The sequence below is a fragment of the Chinchilla lanigera genome, unplaced genomic scaffold, assembly GCF_000276665.1.
Source record: "Chinchilla lanigera isolate Chin_1 unplaced genomic scaffold, ChiLan1.0 scaffold00054, whole genome shotgun sequence".
Lineage (NCBI taxonomy): Eukaryota > Metazoa > Chordata > Mammalia > Rodentia > Chinchillidae > Chinchilla > Chinchilla lanigera.
Genome location: NW_004955455.1, coordinates 598,078 through 622,922, shown reverse-complemented (window position 1 = coordinate 622,922; position 24,845 = coordinate 598,078). Strand labels below are relative to the sequence as shown.

At 46.7% G+C, this 24,845-nt stretch overlaps 1 protein-coding gene across 3 annotated transcripts in view; it reads right to left on the bottom strand.

The window, feature by feature from the left end:
* Positions 1–24,845, bottom strand: part of Myo18b (myosin XVIIIB) — a 258,854-nt gene that overhangs the window by 73,239 nt on the left and 160,770 nt on the right. For all 3 annotated transcript variants that reach the window (XM_005396137.1, XM_005396139.1, XM_005396138.1), the window contains exons 34-37: positions 18,552–18,704; positions 4,175–4,288; positions 2,614–2,730; positions 260–343 (exon numbers count right to left, since the gene is read on the bottom strand). In XM_005396137.1, the coding sequence (XP_005396194.1) occupies positions 260–343; positions 2,614–2,730; positions 4,175–4,288; positions 18,552–18,704 (468 nt within the window). The remainder of the gene's footprint in view (positions 1–259; positions 344–2,613; positions 2,731–4,174; positions 4,289–18,551; positions 18,705–24,845) is intronic.

Below are 24,845 nucleotides of genomic sequence, written 5' to 3'. Positions count from 1 at the left end.
AGATACCATGCCTTCAAAGGACACTCAAAAGGGCCAAGATCCTGTCTGCACCGAGCAGAGCCTTCTCAGAGGGAGAGAAGCCGCACTGGTTAGTGCTGAGTGTCATTTGCATTCAGGGCGGACACAGGCAAGAGGAACTCTGCGTGTGTGTGTTCACCTTGGCACACACAATACTGAGTGAGTGAGTGAGTGAGTGTCCAAGGGTCCCAGGGAGCCCTTCCCTTCCTCCCTCCACAGTACAGAGGCTCTGAGCATGTACCTGCTCTTGGAGCTTGTGCTTCTCCTTCTTTGCATCCTCCAGCTGCACCTGCAGCTCTTGGATCTGCCCAATGTCAGCTGCAGACTGGTGAAACAAAAAAAGTCACTAGAAAACCATAGACTTTGCTGGGAAGCAAGAGTCCCTTCTCCCTCACCCATGGATGCCTACGTCTTTCAGAGCTCCTATGGCAATGGCTATTTCTCAAAGAGTACCTCTCACACCCGCCCAACCTCCTCTCAGTGTTGGCTGAGTCACTCCAATCACATCAGCCTATGGCCTTGGCCTCTGCCCAGCACTTTAAGATACACTCTGGAGAGCCCAGGCTGAGATGGGCTGGCTGTAGTGCAAAGACCAAATTCCAAGGGAGAACTGCTCTGCTGTCAAGTGTTGCGGTCCTAGACTTGGACACTGGCCGTGGCAAGCCAAGAAACCTCTCTGCAACCCAGTCTTCCCATCTATAAAATGGTCTGAGAATGTCTGCTTGGCCACTATCCATAGGGTTCGTTCAGAGATTCCAGGAGGTGGTGGACAGTAAAGATTCTATAAAAAGGTAAAGCCAATGACTGAGCTTGATTATCTGTGAAGACAGGAATTCCCAAGAACAAGACGCCTCTCCACTTCCTACTTCCCACGTGTGTTTATTAAATTTTTATAATGTTCATATGTACATATTAGTTTTACAACTCAACAAATAAACTTCTATTTTGGACAAAAATAAGTGATTGACCAATACAAAAGGTGACATGGACTGTTTTGTGCTGGTTGTTACAGCGCTGGTGACATCACTGATCATTTTTGTTAGGAGGATGCCTTGTTTAGCAGAAGCACCCTCAGCTGCAATCTCCATTGGCTGTGTGGGAGTCTGGGGGGCATTCACCCCAGCTCTTCTCTGGGGGCAATGTAGGAGGCACTCACTGCTTCTGGGTGAAGCTCTTCTCCACTGTGGTGTAGACTGGAAATGATCTGGAGTTTCTCCTCACATCTCCCAGCTCTATCCAAAGCTCCTTCTGTACTTCTGCTGGTATCCTGCCTCCTAACTGTCCCCAAATCTGTCCACCTGCTCAGCTCCACTCTGCCTGCCTAGTGCAAGCCAGGGGGTTTTTCCCCTGCACAGCTGGAGCTGTCAGTCATTCTACAGGTATTCACTGAGCACTGACTCCATGCTGGACACTCTTCTCAGCTCTAGGTGCAGCACTGCCATGAAGCAATCCTGGACTGGATGTGGCAGAGGACTGGGCATGGCAGAGGACAGTCCTACCCCTGTGCAGCTGACAGGCCAGTCCATCCTCTCCAATTATTCTTGTCCTTAAAAATCTTGCCAATAATTCCCATCATCCACAGAATAAAACACACACTCATTGCAGTCTCTAAGACCCTGGCATGGCCCTCCTCCCCGGCCTTGCTAATAAACTCATCTGATACCACATTCTCCTCACTGGCCCCCTTTCAGCCTCTCAAAATGCAGCACCACAGGGCCTGTGCATACACTGTTCCTTCAGTCTGGAACACTCTCCTAACCCCTACTTTCCCACTCTGATCTAACGAACTCCTGCTCCTCATTCTGATTCTCATCCAGTGCCACTTTCTCAGAAAAGCCTTCTCTGACTCCCAGTAGAGGGCCAGATTCACAGAACCATGTTTACTTCCTTTCAGGGTTTAGTTTTCAAGTCCCTCCTCTCCTCCAGTTGATGATGTGATAAGATCTGCCCAACTCATGAACCCTGAACTACAGGAGAGCAGGAATGGGAAGGGGATGGATGGGAAACCAATCGCCACAGCATTTTTGGCCTTCCTCACACATGCGTGCTGCCTTACACATAGGATGTCTGCAGTAAGTAGGGGATAGGCAGAAGAATAAATAGATGGATAGATGAATAAATAGATAGTGAATGAATAAATAAATGAGTGGAAGGGTGGGTGAATGAAAGGATGGATGGAAGGATGGATGGAAGGATGGATGGACGGATGGATGGATGGATGGATGGATGGATGGATGGATGGACAGAATGATAGGAATTGCAGTGGACAGATAAATGGATGGACAGGTGGGTAGATAGATGGGTAAATTAATGGTTTGGTAGGTCAATAGATGGGGTGATGAGCAGATGGATATTGGATGGGCAAATAGAAGTATGAATAGATCAAAATTTTTTCTGGGTGGAGAGGTCCTCCAGAGAGGCCTCCACTATCTGAAGGTGATATTCTCCCTCCCTTAGGGCTAAATGAAATTTCTAATTCCTATCTGTCTATCTGGTACGCATTCCTCCAAGATCCTAAGACCAGGGAGTAGTCCAAGTACTTTAACCTCTTCCACATCCCTCTGTCACTCCGCCAGACAGAAGCCCACTCTTCACCTGGGCAATGAGGTCCTTGTGCTTCTGCATGAGGTCATTCAGGTCATCCTGATCCTCATCGATGCGCTTCAGGAGGTCTGCTCGCTCAAACTGCAACCGGTACAGCTGCTCATCCACCTGGTGGGAAGTAGGCCGGCAGCTGGGGTGAGGTCAAAGAGTGGCAGCGAGAGGAAGGGGCCTGATGGGGACTGGGGGCCCTTGGCTGTGGGTGGGTGACGTGAGTGACCATCTACAGGTAAGGGTACAGTGGGTGACAACGCATGCGCTGCTGCTGCTGCTGGTGTGTGTGTACTGGGCATGCATATCACTGTGGATGGGAGGGGTGGATTTGTCATCCATGTAAGCCCCCTGTAGGAATCTACACAGCACATTTTAAAAACACATGGTACAGCTATGAAAATGCAAACCTGCAATCTCCCTGAGTATGGGGACTTGGTTTTGCTCACAGGTGTATCTTCAGCACTAAGCACCAGGCTACAGCAGGTTCCTCATAAATGTCTGACAGGTGGGTGGGCAAATCTGCTTGCATATTTTACCTCTCAGGGTACTTATTTTGTATGTGGGTCTGGTGGCTTTGTGTATAAGTGTGGGGTACAATAAGTGTGAGTGTGTGTGTGTGCACGCACATGTGAATGTGGGCAAGTCCCTCTGAATTTAGTGCAAAGAAAATTTAGGATGAAAGGGCCAGGAAGAATCACGAGATAAGCTTTTGCTTATAAATCTCTAGCTCTACCTAAACCTTTAGGATGTTACACACTGAGTATAAATTTAAACCAACCCTGTACACCCAGACAGGGGCACTGAAACCCATGCCCAATATTTTCCAATGCCATAGACCTATAACATGTGTTCATTTGTCCCATTCAGTGGAGAGTACAAAGTGGGCCTATAATAAATGGCTGGGTCTTTTTATTGCAGTGAGTCTAAGTAGGCCCATGAGAGATACTTTTATCTTCTTATAGGAGTAAACATACATAGTCCAATACTAAGAACCAAGTCCCTTCATGAAGGTGAGCACACAGTAGGACTATAATAGCTGCCTGGGAACCACTTACAGTGATGAGCACAGTGTGGGTACACAATGAACAGTCGTGTTCCCATGGAGGGTGCTGAGGCTCATATTGGGTGCATCTTCACAGTACTGAGCACACAGTAGGTCCACAACAGGCTCCCTTGCTTACCTTTGCAGGTGGGACTGTACAGTTGACCCTCATATATATGTTCTTGGCCTCTATGATGCTCAGCTCACAGTAGGATCTCTGCACAGTCAGAGTGCTGAGTGCCCAACAGATCCACAGTAAGTGCCACTGTCCCTCAAATAAAGCTAAGATATGACTGGAGGTCTATACTTCAAGGTGGCACCCAGTAGGTCCACAGTGGAGGTCTATGTCTCCAAATACCAACTATGCCCACAATGGAGGTCTGTACTCCATAGCCAAATACAACAGGTTCAAAATAACTGCCCCTGTCCCCCTTATAGTGCTGTGCACCCAGTAGGCCCACACTAGCGCCCAGAGGCCTGCAACATCCAGACTTCCAGGGCTGCAGGAAGGGACAGTACCAGGGTCTTGCTCCGGGTCATGTTCTCCAGCTCACTGTGCATGTTCTCCAGGTCCAGGGTCAGGGCTTTCTGGGTCTTCAGGGCATCCTCACACTTGGCCTCACTCTGCTCCAGCTGGACCAGGCCATGGGGGACAAGGAAAAAGCTGAGTCCTCTTGAGGCTGCCACCTTGAATGTCTGCCCCCCAGCCCAGCCCAGCCCACCCCTTGTGGGCAGTAGGGTAATATAACCTAGTCATCAACACATACCACAACCAGGGGGAGCTAATGTATTTATATCTCAGGCAGCCAGGCTCTGCACCCACTCAAATGTCACAGGCACAGACATACAGCTACGCCATCAAGGCAGCACTGGGGTGTTCCACAGTCCTGTGACACCCCTCACTGCCAGGCACATGACCCTCAGGGAGTAGTCAACTCAGCCCTGCCCTCCTGACGGGGACGGGCAGGGATAGGTCATGACCGCCTCCGAGGAGCGCAGGAAGGAAGGGATGCAGGCTGGTGAGAACGGGAAGAGAACTGCAGGAGGCTTCCTGGAGGAGGCACATCGAAGGCCAGGGGAACCTGCCAAGTAAAGTTTCTTAAGCAGCATTCAGGGTTAAAAGCCAGTCTATAAACCTCTAAACTGCAAGATATTCTGCTCACGAGCATTTTCCTAGGCTCACAGCTTTTACGAGATTCTCAAAGGCTTAAAGCCACCAGCTTCAATCTTTCTCTTAAATTTTCTTTTACTTCTTGTGCTCACCTGCACACAGTCAGCCTCTGTTCTGGAAAGTGGGGCCAAGATAGGCACAGTTCCCTGCACGTGCAGACCCAGAAGACAGCCCCACCCGCCCGGAGAGCCCGCACCCGTGCACAAACCCACGCCCAGTCTGCAACTAGCAGCTTCCCCTTGATTCCTGAAGTCCGGAACCTCCAAACAGAAAACACCCTTAGAAATCACCTAAGGAAACACCTGGGACTCAGAGAGGGGCAGCACCTTGCCTGAAGCCACACAGCTGCAAAGCAGAAGTGTGCTTCCCCGAAGAGCACACCTTCTAAAACACCAGGCCAGTCTTCAAAAGAGTTCATATTAAGGCTGCGGCTGATAGACAAAGAAAAAGCCTTCTCTTGGGTTTTCTCTTCTGTTCCTACTGCTTAGTCCTCCCAGTGCACACTGCAAACACCCCCATTTTAAGGATAAGGAAAGTGAGGCAGGGAGCAGGGAGGGTCCTGGCCTGTGGGTGGCACTGGGACTGCTCATGTCTGAGGACCTGTGACTCCAGGAGCATTCATACATGGGTGCTCTTGCCCAGCCTGTCCTACTGCCAGGGGCTGAACATACAGCCAAGTTTCTGAGCCCCCAAGAACAGTGCGCTCCTACAGGTGGGTGCAGCACAGCGCCACAGAGGAAGGCTTGGTGGCTCCTTTCCCGTGGCAACTGGGAGGGACAGAGACACAGTGAGGGACAGAGACACAGTGAGGAAAATGATGCAGAGCATAGGGAGGTGACCAGCGTGGTCAAAGCATAATCAGTGGTGGAAATGAGACATCAGGAGGATCTGGCTGATGGAGTCAGGGTCCTCAAAAAGGGGAAACATTTTAGCTAAGATGTAAAAGATACAAAAGAGACAGCTTTGTGAGATTGAGGAGGAACAGTACCCTGGGCGGAGGCAGTAACAAGGGCAAAGGTCCTGAGGCAGGGAAAGAAACAAGTGAAGTACTTGAAAGCAGAAGGACTGCCAGTGTGGCTGAGCCACTCTGCAGAGAGGGAAAGGAGAGAGGGCAGAGGTCATATCGTTGAGGCTTGTGGGCTGGACCACAAAGCTTAAGCCATTTACTATTAGGTTATTTATCATTTTAGTCTGTAGGGAAGCCACAGATGGTTTCTAAGGAGGTAAGTGGCACAACCTTCCTTGGCTTTACTAGGGCAAATGGAAAGCAGGGTGGCCAGGCTGTGGTCCTCCAGGAGGAGACAATGCAGGCGCTACAAAGAGAAGCAGGAAGAAATGGAAATTTCCACACTGTGGGTGGCATGCACAGAACAAAGGTGAAGCAGGAAGAGGCAGATGGGCCATTATGGGAGCTGATGTCACATATAAGAGGGGAGGGGCTGAGTGAGGAGGAGGAGGAGAAGGGGCAACATCATGCAGGGACCTGCTGCCGGGGCCAAGGAGCCCAAGGCAGAGACAGAAGCTGAATGAGCAAGCACAAAGACAGAGAGGGCGCAGGAAGTCAGCCCCCACCCGCCGGGCTCCTCCGGCCCTGCGGGCAACACCACCATCACCCCACCGGTCCTCCAGCCATAGGGCATGGTGGCTCTCTCTCTAGCCCCAGTTTACAGATGGTCTATGCAGCATAATGCAGCAGGGCTCCTCCGCCCCAGGCAGAGATGAGCAGGAGCACCACCGTCCCTGTGAACAGCGGCTCGCTTTCCTCTCGGCTCCTACCAGGCTGAAGCTAGGGTTAGCGTGGCCTGGGTGGTTCTGGCAGTTACAGCTCTGTCCATTCCTGTGTCTTGGGGACCACTCCCCGGGCACTGGGCATTCTCTGCTTGCTTCATAAAAGCTGCACCAGGTCTCTAAGACAGAGGTGCCACCATGAGGATCCCGGGATAAATGAGCAAACAGAGGCTCAAGGCAGGCAGAGACGTGCCACGGTCACATAGCCAGCCAGCCTACTTAGTCTAAGCCTAGCCCAAGCCCCTAACACTGAGCTCCTCTGCCCTGAGGAAAGCCCCTGACTGGAAAAATCGGACTGTGTGAGTAGAATGGTAGAAACGCAGGGGGACAGAAGCAGCCCAGTTGGATGCTACTGCTGCAGTGGAGACCACTTGGCAACCGTCCTGGGGGCCTGGACACGGATAGAGTCTGCAGGCTGAGAGAACTCAGCTTTTGAAGAGACAGATGTGGTGACCCCAGCAACCCCGCTCTGGGATCCTGCACCCTTCCTGGAACCTCCCAGCGGTGAAAAAGCCGGCTCCACAGGGTGGGGAAGCAAGGCAGCGGGCACTGGTGCTTCCAGATGCCAGATATCACAGCACTGGAGCCAGACCAGACGCATGTGCCTTTATCCACAAGTCACTTAAGCTTGCTGGGCCTCAGTTTCCTCATCTGGAAAATGGGGATTGTTACATCAAAAAATCTGTGCAAGACAAATCTGTGAAAACACACAAAGTGCTACGCACAGTGCCCAGCATTGAGAAACGCTACCAAATACTGACAATTGTTACTGTCATTGTTTTGTGAGTCCCTTTCATGCCCAGAAGAGCCTGGGAAGTTGGGATTTTTAAAAATGAAGAAAATGAAGCAGAGGTCAAAAGAAGACACAGGGCCAGGAAGAGCATGAACCCTGCTCTTCACGAACTCTGAAGTTCCGGCTGACAGCGATGGGAAGGGAGAGAGGTCCCTCGGCGCAGAGGCATACAAGTCAGAGAGGTCCGGGTTTAATGGAATCCCAGCCCAAGGCCTCCACCCCGCAGGCTCGGGGCTGACAAGTCATCTTCATGCCGAGCTTTAAAAGTTTCAATTTATGACACTTTAGAGAGTGAGAAGAAATACAGGGCCATCGCAGTGATTTCCCATTATGGATGACCTGGCGTAAGAATAACTCACGCACATTATTTCCATATTGAGGCGTTTTGACGGATGTTTTTATGAAGTTGGGCAGCGCATCACAGGAGGGCCAGCTCAGATCCTTCTGTGAAGGAAAAACCGGCTCACCACTGCCCTGGAAATGCCTTTCCCGGGAGCCGTTAGAGAGGCACCGAGTGACCAGTGCCTCATTGGGACGGGTCAGTCTCCATCCCTTGGCAGTCAGCCTCGCATCAAGAACCCTAGGTGACAGCTGACTTTTTGGCTTCGAGACCCAATCACATCCCTATGAAGGAGATCTCTTGGGTTCACTCACGGAAGGGTGGGTGAGACAAGACCTGAGATTTTCACCTCTCTCCCTACCCAGCTGCAGGGCCGGCCCCATGGCAGACCCTCAGCAGCGCAACAGATCTGGTTTGCATTCAAGGGCATCACGTTTTTCTGTCTCTTCCAAATTTTACTTGTTGTAGAACCAACATCATAATGGCACAAGCATGAGGGTCTGAAGCCCCAAACATCTTCTCAAATGGGAAGGTTTCCCTCTCTCTTGCCTACAGTCACTGTGTCTTGTGCTTGTAAATTCAGCCTCTGTCCCCAAAACTCAAACCCTGAAAGGTGGGCACCAAAGGGGGCCTCAGTGCTGCCCCAGTCCCTAGAGACATGGAGACAAGTGTCTTCATCTATGAAATGGACACGCATCCACCCCAGTGCTCCCCACACTACAGCTACGGGTTCTAACATGCTTCCTAATCTTAAGCATCAGGTAAGCATCCATAAGCTTTGCCCGGGATATTGCTGAGACTCTGACACTGCAGTGACTGTAGCAGGATGCTGCAGGTCCTGGAAGCCTGGAGTTCATGGGAGCAAGGTGAGACTAGCACCACTAGGATCAAATGTTGGTGGTGGGTGGTTTGCACTGTCTCCATGCAGCTCCTCATCTACGATGAGAGGGGACCTTGGACATTATCCAGAACTGCACGGTGCTTAGGAGCGATCCTGAGGTCAAGCAGAATTGAGTTACAATCCTGGACCCTCTATCTCTGATCTTGTTACCTTGAGCAAGTTTCTCAGCCACTTTAAGATTTGGGTTTCTTCCTACACAAAATGTGACAGAAAGTGTTTCTCATTCATTGAGCAGGATTGCAGGGTATAAGTTGCATACCACACAAGCTGTAGGATGCCAAGGACATAAGCTACAAGGATGAGGTCTTACTCTGTTCTGTTTTAAACGCTTTTTGTGTGTGAACTATTTAGTCTCCACCGCTCTCTAAGATAGTGTTAACAATCCTTCCTGTTGCTCTAGCAGAGGAAACTGAAGACTGAAGAGGTTAAGTGACTTTCTCAAAGTCACAGAGGTATTAAATGGCAGAAGTAGGAGATGTACCTAGGCAGTCTGGTCCCTGGGTTCCCACTCTGAGCCATTACACTGCACTATCACCATAGGTGTTGTGTAGTGCAAATCTACCATGGCACCTGCTCAATCCCTTTCTTCCATAGCAGCCCCCATCTTCCCTGCAAGAAATGTCCATTCCCACACATCCAGGTGCTGCTGATCATGCTGGCCCCACACAAGCCTAAAGAAACAGGTAGCTCAGCAAGCCTAGCAGAGCATACCCTCCTGCTAGCCATGGTAAATGGCTCTGAGGAAAAAAATGAAGCTGATGCCAGGACTTTTGTGGGAACACTAGAAACAAAGTTTCCTCTTTTTGAAGCCCAATTTAAAAGGCTAGAGTGTTGGGGACCCCAATCCTACTAAGAAGGAAGTGCTTGCCTAAGAATACAAGCCAGCATTGGAGGAACTGAGCCAGGAGATAACAACAGACACATTTTTGATGACACAGTTGGAGCAACTAGATCCAGCCAAGCCTGAAGGCAGCAAAGCTTCACAGCTTTTCTCTTTTTCTACTCAAGCCAATTTGAGCTAAGTTGCTAAAACCCAGAACCAGATACAGGATGTATCAGATACAGATACAGGGTGTGGTAAGTGGATTTGAGGAGATCACATACACATAGTGCAGGCCAGCAGTAACCACCCCAAACCATTTGCTGATAATGTTGTTGATGCCAGCCTGCCAAGAAGTTGGACCGGCATAGTTCCATCAAAACCTTGTGACAGAATCACACTTGTTGTGGTTTAACTTTTCTGTGTATGGGTCCCTACCCCTGAGAGGCTAAATCATCCTTATTTTCTCAATTTCTCAATGAGAAGGAGACCTGAGAGGAGGGGAAATTTCTTTAACACTCACTGTATCAGGCCCTGTGAGGACTATTTGACATTCATAGTCACTGCCAGGGAGAAATCATTTAACAGCTCTGCCAGGGAAAAATCAGCCTCATCATTTTACAGAGACACTTCAGTCCAGGGAGGATGAGTGAGGTCCCTCAGGTCAGATGCAAGGCAGCGCAGCACCCAGCATCTGTGACTTTGGGGTGCCCCCCTGCCCAGCTGTGCCCAAGTCTGCTGCAGAGTTCTTCCCAGGGCCCTCTCCCAGCCCCCACCTCCTTTCCATTCAGTGCGTCAGCAATTGAGATTCCCATCACATGCACGTCAACTGCAAACCCGGTCACGGTACCACTTTCCTATGCAAGCCATCTGCCTGCTTTAAATACCTGGGCAACGTGTTTGCTCTGGATTTGGTAAGCTCCTGGAGGAGATGGCTAGACATACGGAAAGGGGCAGGCAAAGGGAAAATTCTGGTCTTTCAGTACAGCACTTAGATCCCGGATTTCTGGGTCTAGCTGAACAAGTTAGGGGATTTAAAAATACTGCATCACAAATGCCACCAGGAAAGCATTCTGTTCAAGAGAGCATGACTTTGGTAGGCTAATCTCAGCACGTTCTAGGCCTTGATACCCCCTTGAGCACTGTGAAAAACTAACCTTCAGCAGCAGGGTTCCCCCTGAAGAAAATCCCTCACAGCTCAAGCCACAGACAGCCCTGACCTCTAGAAACCAAAAACATTCAATGCAAACTTATAAAAACTGTCAGGGGGGCTGGGGATTTAGCTCAGTGGCAAAGCGCCTGCCTGGCAAGCACAAGGTCGTGAGTTCGGTTCCCGGTACTGGAGAAAAACCAAAAACCAAAAAAAAAACAAACAAACAAACAAAAAACTGTCAGAACAGTTCCACCGAAGGTCTGGCTAAGGCAGGAGGCTGATGGCAGTGGCCCCCAGGGGAAAGCTTCCCAGAACTGAACTGTGGCTACTTCCTACGTCCTGGACCTCAAGCTATTCAGGTATATGCTAAATATTCCAGAATTTTCCATCCATTTTGCAAGGAGACTGTCATCCATTGGTGGATCAGAACTCTTCCTGAATCCTTATTTTTCCCATTTTTTTCAAACTGAGAAAAGTTGTTATCAGTGAACCCACCCTGGTCAGTGAAAGCTGCTTGGTGGTACAGTCTGAAAGCGATCACAACTCTGGGCCACCAACATTCGCTCAGGAGCAATGGCCACCAGGTACACCCCCAATGATGTCTCACTCCAGACACCAGTTGGTGTCCAGACAGTCACTCCAGAGGACAAACCAGAGGTGGGACCTGTAGGCAGGACCCTCTCCTGTAGGAGGAGATGACCTCGATAGGGAGGTGACCACAGCCTTGTCCACTAACATACAGGCACCCATAGCTCAGCTGAATCCTAGCCAAGGAAATGTCAGGGCAGAAAATGTTCTAATGATTTTCTCCCCCAGTAAGATAATTCTTTTGCTAAAAATGAAACAAACACATACATATACAAACACAAGCTTGGGAAACCACCCATGTAGTTGAAATTTCCCTCATTTTACAAAAGAAAGCTTGGGAACTCCAGAGTTGAAATTATTTTACAGATAAATGCATCCTGTAGGGAGGGTGTACCTGGGTCAAGAACTTTGCCTGGGCTCCAATGGCCAGTTAACTGATGTTCAACCAAGCAGTGCACCCTCTGCCTGACCCACTGATATCTGGATTCCAAGATGCCTACAAATGAAGAATAGTCTAATCAACATGAGAGCATCCCTTCAAGAAGGAACATCACCAGGAAAATATAATGGTAAGCCATGAAGTGAGAGGGAATATTTGCAACGGACATATGTAGCAAAGAGTTTATATTGAAAATATCCAGCAAATCATTAAAAAAATGCAAACAACTCAACAAAATTGAGCACATACCTTGAGCAGGCAAAAGTACATACCTAAGTGGCCAAAGTGCTTTGAGAAGGTGACCCAACTTTGTGTTATCATTCACCAGGGAGACACGAAATAGAACCACAGAGGCCCTTCTTCCCACATGGCTAAGAGGCAAAGAGGACCAATGACCACACCAAATACCAGCCAGGGTCAGGAGCCCTGTGACTTTCATGCTGTTAGCCAGACAGAAACATCCACAGCTACTTTGGAAAACCACATGGCAATACCAGAGGAAGACCAACACCCTTGTGTACTGTAGTCCAGAGATACCACATATCCAGATCTAGAGCCTACAGACATGCTCACATGTGTCCCCTCTAAAATACTAGCATGTGAAAAATGTTCTCATCAGCTCTAAGCATCATAGCCCAAACCCACACAAAACACAGGTGTCCATAAAACACAACAAAACTCTGCTGCTGCACCAGCCCAGCAGCCAGTCCATACTCATGCCCCAAGCTCTTGTTATGGGCAGTTCTACCCCACACACCAGCCCCTGCAGCCTCAGGGAGCAGATCTGAGATGAAGACCCAAGTTAGTTTGTGACCTCGATGTACCTGACACCATGCCTGACAATGTGCAGGCAATCAATGCTCCCATGAGCAGCACCATGGGTAGGATGGCTATATGACCCTGCTGGGCCAGTGACTGCTTTGTGAGACTTATCCCCCATGGCTATTCAGGGGGTCCTTTCAGGGAGAAGATAGTGTTTCTTGCCTTTGATTGAACTAGCTTCTCCAGGCTTGATTCATCCCAGCCTCAAAGGTGTCAATATTTGGGAAGTGAACAGGACTGTAATTACCATGTTTTAAACCAATTACAACATGGTCTTTATCTCCTCTGACAGGAGGTTACGTGAATACTGAATCAATGACCTCTGATATAATCTTCAAAGAAAAAATAAAGTCTCTTCAAATAAACCCCAAATGAGGCCACCTGTTCTGGGGTGGCTAGCTGAGAAGACGAGTTCCCCAGGTGCCTGCTCACCCAGGGGCTCTCATCAGGGTCATCTGCCCAGAGCACATTAATTATTTCCAACATCTCATGGAAGCATAAGTGACACATGGTGACAAATGTCCCAATTAGGTTGCTGCGGATGGATCCGGAGTAATCAGTCTTCTGGGCACTAATGGGGGCCTCCAGCTGTGCGTTAATCACCACTGGGAACTCATGGTGAAGAAGAGGCACCAGGCCAACGGCTTCAGCTAGGTGATTACAGAAACTGAGGCATAGTCCCAGAGAAAATGGCCCACGGGCACACTCAGGGGTTCCAGGAGAGACACACAGGTCCTGAGATGGCAGCATGACAATCAAACATTTGCTTGCAAGTGGTGTATTGGCCAACCAAGCAGGCACCACAGTCAGACTCCCTAGTTCAAACCCTGGTTCCACCTTGAGCTGACTTTGTGAGTCTGAACAAGTCTTACTCATTCTAGTCCCTGTTTTTAAGGAGCCATAAAGAAAATGCAGGAAACAGAAGGGTGATTACAAGAGAATGGCATGCTCCGGCCCAGGGCTAAGCCCAGGAGACTACGAGGTATTGGTGGGGATCTCACCCCATTTTATGGGAGCCAGAGATGACACCGAGATCAGATGCTCAAATTCAGCTTCAGAGGATGCACAGATACTCCACAGGTAGAGAAAGAGCTGAGAGTAGGGGCAAGAGCCTCACACAGGATGCAATTTAGGAAGAGGTGACAAAGTAGGGACAGGTTTGGGGACACCAAGGCAGAAAAAGGACTCTGCACTGTGTAAGTCAATGAAAGAACGTGGACTGTAAGCTGAGACCAACAGGAAGCCACTTAAGGATCTTGAATACAAAAACCCAAGACACTATTTGCATTTTAAGATTCTCCAAATATCTGGTGGTAGAAAGATTATGTGGAGAAGACTGGAAGCCAGTGGATCTGAGAGAAATCCAAGCGAGGGAGACCAGGACAGAGAGAGGGAGGCGGGAGGAGCCATAGAGCTGTTTAGGGGGTACAGTGACTGAGACTTGGTGGCAGCTTTGAGCTTAGCAGGAAGAGGTGAATCCAGTCTCCCACATGAGTTAAGTAAAGAAGTAAAGCTTCAGTGCAAGTCTTTCTCTATTTAACAACAAGCAAATAACATGTTTCCTTTGGGGAGGAGACAAAGGTCAAAGACATGAATCAATCTGGAACAGCAATCAAAAAAACCCAACCAAGTAACCAACCAGTGCCCCAGAGCAGACATCCTCCTCCAGTTTCTCCTTGGAGCAGGTGCCAGCATCTGCTACTCACAGATGTTATTTATGCGCAGCGATTATCTCAATTATGTATCTTGGTTGTTGAACTGCTTCTGTCTCCAGATTAGTTTGTTTCCAGTGGAAACTGTTCCATGGGAATTAATTAGTAATTGGCTCTGAAAGAACAGGTGTCATGAGATCAACCCCACCCTTTGCCTTACCTACCTGTTCCAAGAAGTCTTATGAAATCATGTGCCCAGAGGCCAATACCTTCCATCGCCCAACACACGGAGTGGAATAAGGGAGCCAAGAGAAAGTATTCTATCTCAACGATGGTCTCAGAGTTTGCAGTTCAGAGAGTTCTTTCCAATCTAGGGTCTCTCTGTATACTACCAACCCAATCAGCCACAAATACTCAGATCCTTATTAGCTAATAAATCACCATTTCTGAAAGGCAAGGTGCCTCACCTGAAATCACAGAGGTCCTGAATAGAGGACGCAGGATTTGAACCCTACAGGCATGCTGCTTCTCTGCAGCCTCTGGGAGTCCCCTGTGTGTCACCAGGAGGGGTTTCCTCTGCAAGTGTTTACCGAGATATACCCAAATTTTCCAGTGGAGGAAAATAGATGGAAAGAACTGAACAATTCTCTTAGGCTCCAAATGTTGGGACAGTTGGCTGAGGGGAGCCTGTCCATATGGACAGGAGATGCTCTGTCTAAGGGGGCTCCCATGGTCCCAGTTGAGCCTGATATTCTGTACGTCAGGGCTCCAGTGCTAGCTACAGACTGGAATCCTGCCATTTTTCCCAAGTGCTTCCAGTAGTATCCTCCTCTGCCCAACAGCTTTCTATCACTCCCTATTACTTTTGGGACAAATTCAGCCAGGGGATCATTAGATCACTTACAAGCCAGTTTTGGCTTCTATTACTGGCACCACCCCCTCTATCCTCACCTCCTGAGTACTTTATACCCCAGAAAGGCCACGCCAAGCCTAACATACAACCTGTCTCCGGGTGTTTCCATCTCTTCATGTACCGTGGCTTCCTCCTAGAAGGCCCACATCTGTCTTTCCTAACCAACAATTTATCTTGAATAAGAGCTGAAGTTACCAGGTCCTCTCCCAAATCAACAGTAAGGACTCCCTCTTTAGTCAAACCCAGCTGCTTCTCCACTACAGCCAACCCCCTGCCGTACTACAGGCTGCTTCTAGGTCCACTTCCCACTGGCCTGGGAGCCCCTCCAACACCGAGATCTTGTCATTTCCTTTTGCAACCTACCCTTAGCTCACCCCAGAGTGAAGACCATGCCTGGAATGAACGAGGTTCACGAGCAGGTGCTCCCCACCGTGTCATCCACCAGCCCACGAGAGAGCTGGAGAGTCCTGAGCCCAGTCCTCAATCTGAAGCCCTAGCCAGCTCTCCCCTCATCAGATCCAGGAGCACCTGGGTGAAGCGGCGGCGACACTCCACTTCAGGAAGAGGCTCGGGTGGTAACAATGCTTGAAGGTCACAAAGTGAGCAAGTGCTGCAACTATGTCTCTTGGTTCTAAATTCAGTTATGAAACTGACAGAACTAAGATCCGTCACACAGATACCACCTCACAGTCAGTGTCCTCGTCTGCAGGATGGACGTCTGGCCACCCAGCTCGAGAGGGTGTTCTGTGGGATAAAGGAGGCCTCTGGTTCCCAAATGCTTGTCTTAAAAACAGCACCGGAAGCTCTGGATATAGTTGTTTTAAAATGCAAATCTTGTTCCAACCCAGACGTAGTGAAAAGAAAAATAAAAATATCTAGGGGGTAGGATCCGGGAATCAAGGGTTTTTAAGTGATGCTAAAGTCTTCTAATGTACAGCCAACTCTGAGGGTCCACAGAGCACTAAGGAAAATCCTGGTACACAAAAGGTGATTGACAAATATGAAGCAAACCAAGTGGCGAGAGCTGGCATTCACAGTGTCCAGACTTGCCAGCTGTGTGCCCTGCGGTAAAGCACTCAACCTCTCAGAGCCTGCTTCCTTCCTAGTAAAACGGGTCAAAGGCGCCAACAGAGGACAAGGATTATCTGAAAGAATGTGCTCTTACACTAACTAAACCTTACTGTGAGTCCCATCACTTCCGAAAGAGCCCAGGGTTATCTCTTCTGGGCCTTTCTGTTAACACTGTTCAACCCAGATGCCCATTCTTCCAGCCACAGAGGTACTTTAGCCTCCTAAGGGTATCCACACATCTCTTGTTCAACCCCTTCTCCCCCAGAAGAGTGAGGCTCTAAGCCATGAATGGAGCTGAGTGTGGTAGAGTTCACCTGTAATCCCAGCACTCCGGATGGCTAAGGCAAGAGGATCACCAAGCTCCAACCCAGCCTGGGCAATGTAGTGAAACCCTATCTCAAAATAAAAATATAAAATAAAAATGAAAAGCCTAGGGTGTGATTCCGCCATGCTCTGCTCAGAATCTGCCACTGGCTTCTCACCCTTTGGAGTAAAATCCTAAGCTCCCAGGCCCTCTGAGTGCCAGTCTCTGCCTGCCCCTCCTCCCGGGGTACCACAGCAGGTCACCTACTATAAAGGAGACTTTCCCTGCAGTTCCCTAACCCATGACCTTGCTTGTTTCTCTCCACATCCAAAGGTGTGGGATTATCTCAATTACTTGTTGTACTGTGCATCTGTCTCCTTTTCTATCAGATAAAGTTCCACAAAGGTGGGTACCAGCCTGTCTTGCTCTCTCTTTCCTGCCTGTGAAAGCATGTGACACACAGCTAGCCTGCCAGGTGACACACAGTAGGTGCTGCACAAATACTTCTGCATATACAAGTGCCTGGCCATGTTCAGCACCATAGCCAACACTTAAGAAGCAGCCAGCAGCAAAAGTAACTCACTCCCTGTCCTCCCTTTCCTGTTTGTTCTCCCTGCCTCTGGCCCTGCAGCTTTCAGGCAAAGGACAAATGCCATCCATCAGAGAGGAGAGGCAGCAATGCCCAGTGTCACCGCTGCTTTATTTGATTAGGTCTGACTCCGGCATCCGGGACACGTGTGCTGGAAGCCAAAGCAACTGTACCCTGACCTCTGGTCCATGCGATCCCATCCTTATAACGATTTCCATGACAACAGCATCAGAAAGCCAAAGCTGTGGATTCCCTTTGATAGGAGCCGGATGCAGAGACTGGGGGAGGACGAGTTTCAGAAGAATGAGACTCTTTGATTCAGCTCAAGGCGCCTTCATTAAATACCACTATTTCCCAAGAACACACATTTTAACCCTGCAGAGAGAGGATTCTCATGAATATATTTTTTAAAAGAAAAAGAAGAAAAAGCACCACAATTCCTTTTCAAGTACATTCACTTCACCTGCGGGGAAGGAAGGCTTGAGCACTGTGACATCAGGACATTCTCACAGAAGATGAGCAGGAACACACCCCTCAGTTCAACATTCCCAGCAGCGAATCTCAAGTCCCTGAGACATTGTTCGGCCCTGGGGCCTCTCCCCAGGGCTTCAACTGCCCCGAAAGATGCTCTCACGGCTCTCAACACTGCTGCCCTAAGCCACACTCTGCAGCAGACACAGCCTGTGCTTCTCATGTCACCTGAGGTCCCCAGCTCCTGGCCTGGCCTTCACATCCCTGCACCTGGATACCTGCTGCTCAGGTCCTCCTCTGAGGCTACCAAAGACGGTGGAGCCACAAGACCTGGATTCAAATTCGGATCCTACCATCCTCTAGCCACACGCTTTTGTGGGGGCCATCTCATCTCTCTGTCACCCAGCACCTCACTGTGAAATGGAGTCAGCTGATGGTCCTCACTGCTCTCAGCTGACCTGAGAACACCGTATGACAACAGATATTACTGATATTGAGGACCCAGGACTGGGCATGGGCAGGAGCTTCCAGAGTGACAGCCAGTGGCTAACAGATAGTTTGGTCAACATCATTAGCTTGCTGCAATTGCTGCTGCTGCTGGGAGCTGAGTTTGCATCATTAACACTATTACTGTTTGGTCTGTACCAGCATTGGTGATTCTCTCTCTCTCTTTCTCTCTCTCTCTCTCTCTCTCTCTCTCTCTCTCTCTCTCTCTCTCTCCTCCCCCTTCCTCTCCCTCTCTTTCTCTCCACCCACCCCCGCTCCCTCTCCTTATGTCTGTCTGCCTGTCTGTCTGTCTGTCTCTCTCTCTCTCTCTCTCATGCATGCACACTCTATGCTTATCCATTTGGGCACCAGCCCTTGAGATGGACACACTGTGCCTCAGTTTAAAAGAGTGGATCAAGTGTCCCCATCCTTCATAAGCACCACCACCACCACCCCAACCCCACCTCCGCTGGCCATGCTGCTTCCCCCAAAATATCCCCCTCACTGCAGGTGTCTGAAAACTGGGCCCCTGTGCATGACGTGAGGGGAGTGTGTCCTCCCAGCCCAGTTTCTAAGAGGACCCAGCAACACTCACCTGGCTGTGCACCTTCTCCAGCTCTTCCTTGCTGACTGACGTTTTGCTGTCTTCCATGGTTGCCAGAAGGAGCTGGACATCTGAGAGCAGCGCATGAGTCCTCCGGAGGTCCCTTCGCAGTCGCTTCTCTACATCAAAGTCCCGGTGGCCAATCTGGAAGACAAGAGAAGGCCCATGAGCCTAGCAAAGCAGTGTCCAGGGTCAAAATTCCTTGGATCCTGCCTCTGCCTCCCATGTTACAAGATCTTGGACAAGACCCTCCTCTCTGACCCTCAGTTTCCCCATTTGTAAAATGGGACTGGCACCAACCACACAGAGTTACTCTGAAAATTAAGTATGAGCTCAGCCTTATGCCTGGCACAGAACTGGTACCCAACAAATGTGAGCTGCCGTCATGACTGTCATCACAGCATCAGGGTCCAAAGTCATCCTGTCCTACCTTCAGTACCAAGCCATTGATATGACTTCCCTTCTTTTCCTAAAAGTCTCCTGTGCCAGGTGAGTTCCTCAGCTGGTGGCCAGGCTCTGCTGAGAGGCCAGGACAGCCCCGGACAGGTAGTGATGAGCATGAAGTTGCTACAGGTCTGGGGGTTGCCTGATGAGTGTATGGGGACTCATGGAGCTATACAAAGGGGATGTAAGGTGCTTCTCTACCTGTGTGTCACACCACAGGTTGTACATGTGAGATATACTGTGCCTACCCGCACAGATGTCATACCTCAGCAAACAATGACTGTGTTCCTTTTCAAGATCTAAGTCATGCTGTTCTGTCCCTTGAGCTGGTCGCCTTTGCCAATTTAAGGACAGACAGATGAAATCACTTTGTGCAGAGGGAGGGATCTTTACCCAGAACTGAGCACATCCCTTCTCCCAGAACTGTGAATTTCCAGGGACAGTGATCAAGTATGTCATGAAGCCACTTAATGGGCTGGGAGTAGGGAGGGTGACCTTGAGCACCTCACAGCTTCCAGCAGTCAACAGTACAAAGGCAAGGAGAAGCAGAGAGACCTTGGAGCCCCACACGGAATCCCAGCAGCACGCCGTCCCCCCAAGGAACAGAGCACCAGCCTCCAGAGCAGTAGATTAGTGTCCCTGAGCAAAACAGCCCCTGGATGGGGCTCTTCAGGGGACAAAGCAAAGAACACAGCACCATCCATCAGATGGGAAGTTTTACAGAAAACAGGGAACAGGTGGCTCCTTTCTGGAATTTCATTTCTACACACTGGGACTTGATCCCTCCATGCCACATGCTAACTATTTCCTGGGATGCTCAGAATGTCCAGAGTATTCCCAGGAGAACAATGTGGCCCTGCTTTTAAACCCCAGCTTGCTCCTCGGTGGTGGCAGGAATCTTGGCTGAGTCACACACCAGCTCTCTGGCTCTCCCTGTCTACAAGAAGAGAGGTTAAGAGAAATCCCTGTCTTCTGTGTTGAGATAAGACAACGATCATGTGCAATAATGGATCACAAAGCGCTCTGTATGCTGTCAAGTGCTCTACAAATAGAAGGGATTATGGGTATTGTCTGATGACTAGAATGTGTTCCTGCAGATTTGATGTTACTATTTCTCTACCACCAGTTTGGAATCCCTTGAAAAATGAATTGGTTCTTAAAATTTAGCCTGTTTTCTCAGATGTATTATTGCTTTGGTAAGTTAAAATATTGCTATAATACACACACACACACACACACAATCTATTGAACTGAACTGAGAGCCAGGCATTGAGCCAGGCTCTTTGTCATATGTTATTACATTTAATTCCTGTGACAATCACTTAACAACAGACCTTATTATTATTATTGCCTTTATAAAAATAGTAGTAGTTTGTGTTTATAGAGAGAATTCTAAATTTCAGGGACTATTCCAAATATTTAGTGGCTATTGATACATTTAATCTGATGACGGCTCTATGAGGTGTGTAGCCTTATGATTCCTGTTTTACAGCAGATAGAAGTAATTTGCTCAAAGGCTAGCAGCAAGTAAGTGGCAGAATTGGGATATGAATCCAGATTTCCTGGCTGGAAAGAGGAAATCTTAGTAAGAGATCACATTAGCAAGGTAAGTTTTGCTTTTTCATTTTTTAAAAAAGTGTCTTGGAGGCACAGAAGAGCATCACCCTTGATGACATGGGATGGGATATGATGTGGAAGTACTCCTCCTCCTCCCGAGAACTACTGCTGCTTCCAAGAGGAGGTGCTGGAGGGCACTGTGTGAGCAGAGAGAAGAATGCTGGGTAACTTCTATGATGCTGTGAAACCTCAGGATGAGGGGCTGGGGATTTAGCTCAGTGGCACAGCACCTGCCTGGCAAGCACAAGGTCATGAGTTTGATTCCTGGTACTGGGGAAAAAAAAAAGAAAAAAAAGAAACCTCAGGATGGGGGCAGGTCACAAAGAGAAGTTACCAAAGGCATTTAAGTATATAGTGTCATGGGGAAATGGAGGTACAGCTGACACAGAGAAGGCAAGTGACCTGCCCCAGGATACCAAGTGGCTGTGTATGGATTTGAACCCAGGATTTCAGCATTGGCCTATAAGTCTGTAATGACTCTTACAAAATACCTGGTGGAACCGCTACCTGTGCCCAGACCAAGCTACTCTGGAGCCCAGCTTTTTACCATAATAACAGTCCAGCAGTGGGCTTTGCTCCTATCCTGTTGTTGCATCTGCTTTTACTCTGCACACATCTCTTCTAATTCTCTTATGGAAGAAACTGGCATCAGGGACATTCCCTGATGTTGGCACTGACCACATGGCAGGGAAAGCTCAGACTCTATAATCTTCACTGCCAGAGAATGCTTGAAATTGCTGGCACCATGTCCCTTCCAGAGGGAGCACTGCAAACAAAATTCACAACAAAGTCAGACCAAGTCATCCTCCCCTTCATAATGAACCGCTCTACAGGAGAGGAAAGAGGGGGAAAGCTCATTAGGTTAATGGGAAATAAATGTCACTCTAAGAGTTCCCATTTTGCAGCACAAAGATTCAAATTTGGATAAAGATGGTGAATAATTAACCAATAAATCTAAATGATGTTTAGTGTTATTATAGGAAACTGCATTCAAACCTCAATCGTTTCACCATTTATCATAAACACAAAGTATTCAGGGTAGTTGTTAAAAATTTATTGGTAAAGTATTCTCAAAGCACTATGAAAATATGATTTGGAAATACTGCTGGGGATAATCCAGCCACTTTACAGATGGGAAAACTGAAGTTTGAAGAAAAATGTGGGTTGCACAGCAAATAAAAGTACTTTTAAATATTTAATATTTTAATAGAACAAAAATAAAATGTTGGATTAAAATTATCCACCTGTTTAAAGGAAACATACAAGCACACACAGACATGCACATTTGGAAAAGCTGAAAATGAACGAGTAAGAAAAGTCTTACAGGCAAACTAGGAAAAAGAGACAGCATAAAGTAGCCAAACAGTCTGTCAAGGGTATAAAACAATATGAAACTTCTATACACCTACATATGCAGCCATCTAATATATGAAGAGAAACTGTAACAATTATTAACAAAATTCAGACAAGCCTCAATCATATTAAACAGGCAGAAGGACTCTCTTAGCACCAGCTCAAGCAAGTAAAATTAAAAGCTAACAGAGGTGATTCTTTTTAAAAAGATGGCTATGCCTTTTTAAAGTTTTTCTTTATGGTTTATAATTTTATATTTGCGTGTCATATTTGAATCAAAATTAGAAGGCTTGATCTATTTGCCATGTATAGAATCTTATGCCCCATAAATACCTGCATTCTTTTCCATCTGGTAGTTTATGAAGTTTGACCATAAACTGAGAAAACAAAGAGATCTCAACAACTTTGAAGAAAAATATTAGGCATTCCAGCATGTTCTCCCTCTGAAATGTCTCAAGTTAAAAATTAATATTAAAAGTTAATTCCAAACGTTAGTAAACTTGACACACAATTTATGCATAATCTTCCTTCATCTTGAAGGAAGAAAGCCCAGGAGATATGACCAAACTCTTAGCCTGTAAGGATGGCATTAATGCAGAATGTAAGCGGAAGATATTGTCTTACATATACAAAATTTTTATTTAGAAATAGTTTTATAGGACTTTAAGGAATTTTAAAAGAATAAGAAATATTGAAAGTGCATTAAATTTTCAACATTGAAACTTCAACAAAATACTAATGTAACAAAAGACTAAAGGAAAACGAAATAGAAACCAGAGAAAAGGGAAAGAAAACTAGAACAAAAGACTAACAGAAAAGAGAAGAAAAAAGAAACACTAATAGAGAAAAGCTAGTGCTTTCATAAGGCTCTAGACAAATCTCTAGCAAGTCTATCATTGACAAAATAATGTCAATAGTAAACAATATTGTGATTTCAAAAGGCAATAATCTGATACAATAGGATTTTTTAAATCATATGAAAATAGTCTTTTTGTCAACCTCTGTGAAACTTAAATGAAAGAATAAATGGCTAGAAATAGATTAGTGAACCAAAATTAGCTCCTTACGGAAGAGAAAAATATCTGAATTTGTGCCCAGTTGTAATTACAGAACTTTGAGACAGCAAATATTTATCTTCCCCCCAAAAGAAACTAGCCCCAAATGTCATGACAGGCTAATTAGTTTCAATTTTCAAGAACTACATGTCTCAAATTTTATTTAAAAAAAATCAAATGTAATTATAAACGCACGAGGTTAATTCCACCCCGGACAAAGACACATAAGTAAAGAAAATTATAAATCAATCTTACTTACAATCCTGTTTTTAAAAATCTTAAAATATATTAGCAATCCAACAGAGCAATATATTAAAATGCACATGACTAAGTAAGATTTACTTGGGGAACACATCAGGATACACTGTAATATTTAAAATATAATACACTGTATTAATGGATGAATGAGACCAGTTATAGGATTATCCTGGCCTCATTCACCTACTCATACCATGCATAAAAAGTACATAGAAATGCATAAAAAACATTCTAAAACATTCAACAGATCTTTGTTAAATATTAGAAAACACGTAAGAATGTAAGATTAATCACATTCTTACATCTGGTGGACTGAGCAACTTCATTGAAGATAACAGTGTGTAATGTAGCAACCATTGTTAATTCCTATCATTTTGTTTTGAAGTCATGTATAGTTTTTGTTGTTTGTATGTTGTTTTGATTTTGTCTTCATTTTTTTATTAGTTTTTTATTTTAAAAAAATTAGAAAACACAAGAGGTAAAGACTAATCTAACTTGACTAGAGGTATTTATCAAAAACACATAGAAAATAGATACAAGACAAAACTCAGAAGTAGGCCTGTGAAGGTCAGGAATGAGGCCAGTGATCTCCACTATCCAACCCTATCCCAGAAGACCCAAGCTCATGAAATAAGGGAAGAAAAAGTGGAAAACAGCTCCTTGAAATTTAAACTTCTCTGTTATATCAATTTATGGACAGGAGTTAAAATTATTCTTATTTTAAACAGCAAATTATAAATGTAAAAAAATCCAAAGAATCTATAGGTAAAATATTAAAACAATGAGTTCATAAATTCTACTGGATATAAAATGAATAAAATCAGTACAACCAATAGCTCTCTCGTGTGCTACAAGAACTAAGTGAAAGATAGAATACAGAAAAATGCTAATCATAATAGCCAGAGAAACTATAAGCCTCCTAAAAGTAAATCTAACAAAAAAGTTTAAGATCTGTAAAGATAAAAATAATGAAATATTAGTGAACACCACAAGCAAATGGGAAGAGATAGCATGATCAATAAAACCACGGTTTAATTTAAAAAGTCAATTGTTCCCAACTAACTGACAAATCAATGAATTTCCAGTGAAAATCACATCAGGTTTTGATTATGTGTGTGTGGTGCTAGGGATCCAACTCAAGATCTTGAGCATAGTAGGAAAGGGTTCTGCTGCTGAGCTACCCCTTCAGCCCATGGGATCTTTAAAAGATTAAAAGACCAAGAAGACAAGTCAATTTAAAGACTTACAAGGCAAGCTGCTCTGTTACACGGTGCAGGCTGGGGTGTGGCTCAGTGGTAGAGTACTTGCCTACCATGTATGAGGTCCTAGGTTCAATTCCCAGCATTACCAAAAAACAATTGATGACCATTTTGTACAGGAAGAGACAAATAGTCCAATAAACTAGAATGGGAAGCCTATAAACACACACAGAGAGAAATGGAAATTGTAGAAAAAAATTGTCCATGAAATAAAATGAAGATTATCCCAATCAGGAAAAATAGGCTTCTACCTCACACAACATACCCTAGAAAGACTAAAGACCTGATAATAACAAGGC